Raw genomic sequence first — 8,944 nt, 5'->3', positions numbered from 1 at the left:
CGAGACACAGAGAGAGAGGCAGAGACACAGGCAGAGGGAGAAGCAGGCTCCCTGCGGGGAGTCCAAAGTGGGACTCGATCCCAGGACCCCGGGATCACAACCTGTGCCAAAGGCAGACTCTCAACCGCTGAGCCACCGAGGCATCCCTCATCAGTCTTATATAACACCCAGTGCTCACTACATCACCTGCCTTCCTTCATGCCCATCACCCAGTGACCCCATCCCCCCACCCCTCTCCCCTCCAGCAGCCCTCAGTTTGTTTCCTATAATTAAGAGTCTCTTATGGTTTATCTCCCTCTCTGATTTCATCTTTTCTCTCTTCCCTTAATGATCCGTTTTGTTTCTTAAATTCCACATATGAGTGAGATCTCATGATAATTGTCTTTCTTTGATTGGCTTATTTCGCTTAGCATAATACCCTCCAGCTCCATCTACATCATTGCAAATGGCAAAATTCCATTTTTTTTTTTTTTTGATGAATGAGTTATAATATTCCACTGTGTGGAGATCTACCACATCCCCTTTATCCATTCATCTGTCGATGGACATCTGGGCTCTTTCCACAGTTTGGCTATTGTGGACATTGCTGCTATAAACTTTGGGGTGCAGGTGCCCCTTCAGATCAATACATTTGTATCTTTGGGGTAAATTGCCAGCAGTGCAATTGCTGGGTCATAAGGAACTTCTTGAGGAACCTCCATACTCTTTTCCAGAGTGGCTGCACCAGCTTGCATTCCCACCAACAGTGCAAGAGGGTTCCCCTTTCTCCTCATCCTCGCCAACATCCATCATTTCCTGACTTATTAATTTTAGCCATTCTGACGGGTGTGAGGTGGTATCTCATTGTGGTTTTGATTTGTGTTTCCCTGCTGCTGAGTGATGTGGAGCATTTTCTCATGTGTCTGTTGGCCATGAGTAGATCTTCAGACTCCTAACGACCAAGCTACATGCTGCCCTACTGCGACTCACGCTCAGTGGTGTTTACTGGCTTTGGCAGAGCCGACTCTGCCAAGGCCCGGGGGAGGCACCCCACCAAAATGAGGATCATGGTAATGAGGCCTTGAGTGAGGCCTTGGGACTACCTGGCCCAAGGGAAGCATTGTCACCTGTGAGCCAGCCTTCTTGTGGTTAATAGACTTTTTTCTCAAAACTGTTCCAGATTTAAGCACAGAGGTCCCATGTGCACTGCACCCAGGGTCCCATATGGTGACCCTCACATTCAGGGAGTATGTTTATTATAGTTAAGGAACCACTGTTGATTCACTGGTATTAACCTAAGTCTGCTTCCTAAGCTTTTACCTACAGTCTGGTTCTGCTCCAGGATCCCATCCAGGAGGCCACGTTATGTTTATCGTCCATCGTTATTTTCCATTAGTAACAGCCACATCCTGTCAATCGTCCTGATTGTCAGGAGAGCCCCACGAGGGGCTACAGTCTGTTTACCAGACTGCCTGCTTTCAGAGCAGGGACAGCATCACGGCCTCTAGGGCCTGCACAGATGCCCCAAAAACCCAGTTAGTGACCTAACCAGGCCTGCTGCCCACCCCCACAGTCCCTGCAGCTTCTGGTGGCCTGCAGGCCCCAATGCAGACAGGAGGACCTTGAGAGCCAGCCTGGGCAGGGAGGGGATGATGAAGGACTTGGGGATGCCCAGCCTGGGCAGGGAGGGGATGATGAAGGACTTGGAACCAGCCCTTCCACATACCTGCAGCCTCCCCTGTACTAGAAGCCTCTGTCCTCTCCACCTCCCAGCCAGGATCACTCGACTGAGTGGCATCAAGCCCCAGCTGGAAAGCAGGAAGTCGGGGGGAGGGGCAGCTTTTGGGGCAGCCCATCAGAGACCCTGACTAGGAGGGTGCCTTCCCTGGCCTTCAGGGCAGGAATTTCATCAGGAGCTGCTGGAGGCCAGGCAGGGCTCCTCAGGTGGGCCCCCTTTGGCCCTAAAGTTTCCACTGGCCATCTCCCCCTTATAAGTCCTGGGCCTCACTGGTGGTGAGTGGGTGGGGACTATCATGGTTGCCGTGGGATATCTGATGGCAGGAGCCTCAGCCACAGCCTGGAATTGCTGTGCGGTGCTGTTGACGGCCACTATCTGCTTCAAGGTGGTAGATGAGTATAGCTGAAGCCTGGCCCCCACTTCCCTGGCCGGCAGTGGGGAGCTGGGATCCTTCCCCTGCAACAGGAACAAGAAGAGAGGCTTCTCAGCCCCCCACTTCTCCCCATGCTAGGGAAGGGGAGAGAGGAAGGGGAGTTGCCAGCCTCAGTTTCCCTGGCCACCCAGGTAAGTGTGCACCGGCCCTCTTACTGCAATGCAGGCCTTGATTCAGTAGGCCCCAGGCTCTGCACCTGTAACTGTGCTCAGCTGACGTCAGACCACTCTGAGTGGCAGGGCCCTGGTGGGCATGGCCTACTATGGAGAAAAGGGGGCAGGCTTCAAAGGGAGAATTTGAATCTGCAGCTTCTAAAAGCTTTGTGTTCTTGAACAACTGACCTGACCTCTCTGAACCCCTGTTTCCTTATCTGTAAGATGGGGAAAATGACCTCAATCTTGCCAAGTCCAAGGGGATGCCTGCACCCACAGAGGCCCCAGGGCTCTGGGCTGAGATGGTGGGTGAGCACCCAGCCCAGTGACTGCAGCAACCAGTTAGCCTGGCAGATGGGTCACAAAATCCCACATCATACACATCCAGGAAAGCTCATGCTCGTGCCTTGGCAGGCTCATCCAGGATGAGGATAGCCCAGTTCACGAGAACCCAGCCCGGTGCCTGAGCCCCGACTAACCTTTTCTCTCCACTATTTTCCATTCCTGATTCCTATTGTGTGTTGTTCATGAGGCACCATAGCTGGAAAGTTCCTAAGACCAGCCCAAGCTGTTCTCTTACAGATGTAGAAACAGGCCCGGAAGGGAAGGGGCTTGCCCAAGGACACACAGGAAACCAGGAGCCAAGCTAAGGCTGAAGCTGGCGTTGCCTGCTCCCGAGTGGGGTTTCTCAGCGGATCTCATAGCCTCTGGCTTCACCCTTAAAGCTCCTGAAGCTTCCCTGTCATCTGTCTCTCCCCAGCCCCAGATGAACCTGGGAACCAATGTGAAGTAAGCAACTGCTCTGCCTGCTACCACTGGGTCACTGCCAAGCCCTGGGACCTGCTGTCTTCTCTGCCTCCTGTGCTGCAAGAGGTGGGATTGGCTTATGCCTGGCAGGGGTGGGGGGCAGCCCACAGCTGGGAGCCCGTTTGCCCAGGCACAGTGTCAGGCTGCAGAGGGAGCTCACAGCTGATTGCTGCTCTCCTCACACCTGCCTTTGGGCTGGAAGGTTGCGGGTGGGGGGGGGGGTGCAGGGGAAGGGGGTGGTTGCTGAATCCTGGGTGCAGGTACTTCCCAGGACCAGCCCACAATCCTAGTTCTCGGCCTGACCCCCAGCTGGTCTCTTGCTGCTGTTGCCTCTGCCTGGAATGCTGGGTGGACTCCCCCAGTTGCTCTCCTGGGTCCCCCTCGTCCCTACAGGACAGGCACTTCCACCTGAGGGTGTTCGTCGAAGTGGTCCTGCCCAATGGTCACGTTGCTGGAACACAAGAAGTCACTCTGATTTGTCCTAAACCTGGCCACGCCTGGACTCTGGACTCCTGCCTGGCACCATATGCACAGGCTTCTCCCTTTCCACCCCTCGTGCCCAGCCCCTCCACCCCACCCCAGGGCACAGCTTTGTCCACTCAGCCCCTGCCTTGCTGTCCCTCGGACCTGGACCCACCACCCAATCCCCCCCAGGCTCAACCCCAGTGGGGCACCCTTGACAAGCTACCCTACGCAGGTACATGGCCTCCTCTGTGAGTACATACTGTGTCTGGGCTTTCTGGAACGGCGAGTGACCCCTTCGCCCTTGACTGGGCTGAGGAAGCCAACTCCCTCCATGTCCGTGGAAGTCTCCTGCCCTGTGTGGCTATTTCCTATGTCCTCCCCATTCAGTCACTTCTCCAGGTCGGCATCCAATACAGGACCAGTGTCAGGTGGCCTCCAGGCACATCCCCTGCAGAGTAAGGAGAGGTTCCAAGGAAGCCTGTCAGCAGGCTGATTGCTGCTATGACAACAGCAGAGAGGTTCCCCGTTACTATGGCAACATAGGTATAGCTCTCCACACCTGAATCCTGAAGGGTAGGAGGGCTTCCCCCTGCCCCTCCCCTAGCGCAACAGCTGTGTCCCTCACACCTGTATTTAGGAGAGCCTGAGCCCCAAAATGGCTGCAAAGGGGACCTCTGGATGGGGTCCAGAGGAACTGGAAACAAATCTGTCTTTACATGCAGTCCTATATCTTCAATCTACAACATCACAGTTGTTGGTTTGTTTCTCTTTTAAGGTTTGTTTTGTTTTGTCTTAGTCATCTTTACACCCAACCTGGGGCTCGAACTCATGACCCCAAGACCAAGAGTCCCACGCTCTTCCAACTGAGCCAGCCCAAGGCCCCTGGAACAGTCCAGTTTAGAGATAAAATTCTACTTCTTTAGTTCATTTTTGTTGTCATGAGGAGAAAACCTGGTCCATCGAGGGGTTACTAGAGCCAACGCCGGCACAAAGAGCAAGGAAGAGAACCCAGATCTCCGAAGTCCCAGGGTGCTTCAATACTGTGGCCCAGCCTGCCCCCGTGTCTGTGCTGCATGAACACCAACCCCGAGGGCCGATAGGCCTCTTTGATATGCCTTTGTCCCAGCAACTGTCCAGTGTTTCACTGGACAGTTTGAGCAGGACAAAGTGGCCACTTTGTCCTGGCGGTATCCCAAGAAACAGCCTTGGCACATGGGATCACGCTGGCCCATATCCACATGCTCTACACCCCCTCCAGCTGCTCCCAGACTGGAGCTGGGGTCTTTCGTGTTCTTCCACTTCCTGCTCACCCACTGTGGGACCACAGTCCAGGTAGGAGGGGGTGGCCACGGGCTGGCACCCAGGACCTCCCCTGGGAGGGCCTCACCCAGCTGGTGGCTGGCAACCAGCTTGTCCTTGAGAACCAGCTGGTGTCTGACCTTGATGTCCGAATGGGCCACAGGGCTCCATCATGCAGGATGGCACCTTCTGTGAGGGGGAGCCTGCAGAGAACAGGCCACGCTGTGGGCCTGGGTGTGAAGGGGGCGCAGGTGAGTTTAGGACAGGTTTTGGAGCCATCTGAGCTGGGGTCCAAACTCTGTTAGCTGCTGTGTGGTCTCAAGAGAGCCCTTGGGCACTTCCCTGGCCTCCCCTACCAGACAGGCGGAATGGCCCTGCCTCAGGACTGATGTGTGTGTGGGGGGGGTGTGCCCACACCTAGCAGGCAGAAGCTACCACAGTGGGCGAGTAAGCTGGGGTCCTCAGGACCATTTGCCTTTGTCCCTCCAAGAACCATGCTCAGAAACTAAGCCACAAGCATCCCTCTCAAGGCCCATGGAAAAAGCGGAGGCTGTGAGTGTGGTTGTAGCTGCCTCTTCCTTTCAGAGGTCACGAAGCCACAGATGAGGCAGGAGATACCTGGGCGGAAGCTCTCTGGGGGTGTGCTGGAAGCAGGAGCTGAGGGAGGGCCTCTGGTGGAAAGGGGTCCCTGGGACCTGCAGACTGTGGTGGCAGGAGCACCCCGGTACCTAGGATGCCACTGGGGGTGCCCCAAGGGCACCTGTGCTTGTCCCACCTGCCTTTGGAGTACAGGGGCCCCAGCACCAACTCTTATCTGCTCACCCTGTCAGGTAGACCTAATACTTTTGTATGAAAAAAAGTCCTGTGTGACCCCAGCTGGGTGCCAAGGTGTCTTTCTCCCCACCTACCTGCCACGAGAGCCAGGTGGGTTGCCCGTGTGCCGGCCCAGATGTCTTTTGCTTTAAAATCCTAAGTACCTCCAGGCCAGGGGGTGGGAAGGATGCACCTGCTGTGCTGTATCCCTGGGATTTATGAGCTGGGGGAGCTAGCCAAAACTGAACTCGGCTCCAGGGTGCCCAGGGAAGGAGCGTGACGGGATATCTGCTGTAGCTGGTAGGGGTAAGCGGACAGCTCCTCGGACCAGGCCTTCAGGTGCATGCCAGGCCCAGTCTCTAGCTGCAGGGTATCTTCCCCATGGACCCCCTCTCAGGTAAAGGGAGAGCGCTTAGGAGCCAGAGGTCCTAAGAGGAGCCAGAGGTCGACGGGGATAGTATGAGGTCAGCTTCCCAAGCAGAACATGGTGTGCTGGGCATGGCCGTGCACTTGAGAGTGTGTGGCATCACGTAGGCTAGCAGGCAACCCCAGTCCCCATGGCACCCCACCCACCACTGCAAGGACGGTGACACCACAGGGCGCTATCTGACCAGCCTGAGCTGTCCTGGGCCACGACATGGCCAGGGGTGTGGGGTCCCGTAGCGTGGGCTCAGTGGTGCCAGACCATGGCCTGTTCGTTGCATCCATGGAGCAGGTGTCCAGCTTGCCAAGCAAAGAAATCCTGATGCTGTGTCTCCTCCTCCCCCCGCCCCACCCCTGCATACTCTGGCCCTTGACCTCAGGCTTCACCTGTGCTGCATCTTCAATGCCAGTAGCTTACTGCTGCTCCAGGTGTCCATCTTTCCACGGCCTCCACCAGCCCCCGTGTCACCATCCGGCCCCTGTGGCTCCAGCTCCAATCACTGAGGGTACGGGGTGCCTAGGCCTTCTGTGCTGGCCCTGCTCCCCCACACTCAGCCCGCGGAGGTTTATAGGCCCCTCGTGCTACAGATGAGACTTTCTGCTCCTACTAAGAGGAAAGGGACTACCCCAACATTAGGCTGCCCTGCAAGCCTGTCCCTGTGGGAGTCCGGCTCCTGAGAGCACAGACCCCAGTCTGGTCCTGCTGCTGCACCAGTGCTGGGCCTCTGCCGGTGCCTGCCCCTTCCAGCAGCCTCAGTGGCCCATCCTATCAGACAGATGAGTGGCAGGGGATGTTCCTGCTGCCCCAGGGTGTCACTCCACCTACCTCCCCGATCCCCCTGCTGCCTACTTGGCCACATTCTTTCCCAGGTGTCCTTTTGACAGGAACAGCTACAGGACCCAAGTGGTACCCTTGGACAGAGGTGTCCTTCTCCTCCTACTGCCAGTGCTTCACTGTGACCACCTTCGCCCTCCCAGACCCTGGTTCCCAGAGGACCCTCAGGAGACGTAAGAAACCCCGTGTGCCTCTTCCTGCCTATTCCCCATCTGTTCCGTGTCAGCCGGTTCCCAAAGCTCTCCAGCATTCTGAGACCTGTAGCTGACCCAGCTCCTCAGATGGGGCTTCGTGGGGGATGCTCAGCCCAGAGGCAACCCATAAAGCATTGAGAAGGAGGAAGGAAAGTAGATGCCACCAACCCTAAATCTGAATCCTGGCCACAGTGTTCTAGAGTGACTTTGCTTCTGACTCTAGAAACAGTGTGTTTGATGTAAATCTCTTCTGAAAATTTATAATCCAGCAGCTTCTCTGGTGGGTAAACAAACTTAGGGTATATATTTAGATTTTCTACAGAACACACAAACAGGCCACCAGCTACCCTATAACTTGTTCCACTGAGCAGTACCTCTCTCTCCTATTACTACACACAGACCTCTGTACTCTGATATAGCTGCACATTATTATACCAGATGTGGGCAGACTTCACGGGTTAGCACTGGTAGGGGGCTTAACTCTATCTCTCTCTCTACCGGGCTCTCCTGGAGCCCGCAGACCCCCCACTTTGCTGGACAGAGGCACATCTGTTGGCTGGGCCTCCAGGGGCTGAGTCAGCCCACCCATTCCTCCTGCTTCTGCCCCTTCGGGGAGCTGCCCCTGGCCTTGTTTCTGGAAGCAGGGATAACCTGTCCCCTGTTCTCCGCTCCATGTGTCCCTGCAGCCCTGTGAAGTCCCGCCTCCTGAGAGGCCAGAACTCCTGGGATTGGTGGGGGGCTCTGCAGTTAGGTGAGCATTGGTGGAGCACACAAAAAGGCTGGGGCTCCACCATGTGCAGTGTTGCTGCCTGCCAGGAACTCTTCTGCGACCCGAGCCATCAGGAAGGAGGAAAGCAGGTTCCACGTGTTGAGGCAACACCTGTTGGGTCTGAGCCTCAGCAGGAGGGGCTGCAGTCTTCACTCTGGTCCACGTAGCCAGGCCTCAACCTGCCTACTTGGCTGGACTTGGCCTAGGTCCTGGGTCCCTGCCCTGGTGCTTCCTCCACTGGGTCACAGCCAGCCCCGTGCCCTGAGCTTCTCTTCCCACCAGGTTTACTTCTGCAGCCCCTCAGCCTGCTCCTGCTCAGGTCTGGAGACCTGCTCCGTGATGTGCTGCTTGGGGCCTGCAAGTGAGTCTAGGGAAAGGACCCTGGAGAGGGTCTTCATTCCTATGTCTGCAGACCTGTTCCTGGCTTCTGGGAAACCAGGGGCTGCAGACTAGCCCCAGATGCACAGGGCCACGACAATCCTATGCTCCCTGTGGCAACGCTATAAGGCCCCAGAACCTCGTGAGCTCTACAGACCCAGTGAGCCTTGAGGGTTCCTACAGGCAGGAGCCTCTACCATGGCCCACAGGTGCCAGGGCTGTGTGCTGCCAGGGGACACTCAGCCATAGCGCAGACCAGAGGTGGTATAACAGCAGTCAGCAGGGAACTAAGCGAAGAGATGCAGTCCGCCTTATCTGCAGCAGGGCAGCGTCAGCTCTGCGGGTGTGATCACCAAGGTCCAGCGGCACAGAGACTGCTGAAGAGGCCTCACTATGCCTTGCAAGCCCTCAAACCCCCTCTCTCCTGCAGGCTCCTTCAGGAATGCCAACCAGGGGCCTCTCCCCTGGGTGGTCCTCCTGCTGGTGGCTGTTGCCCTGGTCCTAGGGGTTGGCATTTCCTTGGGCCTAAGCCAGGCCAAGCCCAGAAGCTCCAGGAAGGCCAGAGAGGGTGAATAAAATAAATAAACCATAATCTCAAGCCTACTGAGCATGTGTGACAAGGCCTTGACCCTGTGCCTTGACCCTGTGCGGGGGTTCCT

At 56.4% G+C, this 8,944-nt stretch overlaps 1 protein-coding gene across 1 annotated transcript; it reads left to right on the top strand.

Annotated features, from left to right (window-relative positions):
* Window positions 1–947: 947 nt before the first annotated feature.
* On the top strand, window positions 948–8,534 carry ZP1 (zona pellucida glycoprotein 1). The gene is given in 15 exon segments (XM_041722457.1): window positions 948–1,049; window positions 3,503–3,551; window positions 3,962–4,117; window positions 4,701–4,735; window positions 4,738–4,844; window positions 4,846–4,906; window positions 4,966–5,023; window positions 5,026–5,061; window positions 6,486–6,590; window positions 6,665–6,784; window positions 6,787–6,919; window positions 6,980–7,027; window positions 7,029–7,117; window positions 8,190–8,268; window positions 8,495–8,534. Coding segments are annotated over 15 exon segments (1,218 nt in total).
* The last annotated feature ends 410 nt before the right edge of the window (window positions 8,535–8,944 follow it).

The sequence above is a fragment of the Vulpes lagopus genome, chromosome 11 (genome assembly GCF_018345385.1).
Source record: "Vulpes lagopus strain Blue_001 chromosome 11, ASM1834538v1, whole genome shotgun sequence".
NCBI lineage: Eukaryota > Metazoa > Chordata > Mammalia > Carnivora > Canidae > Vulpes > Vulpes lagopus.
Note: the sequence above shows the minus strand (reverse complement) of the source record. Positions and strands in the feature narration are given on the sequence as shown.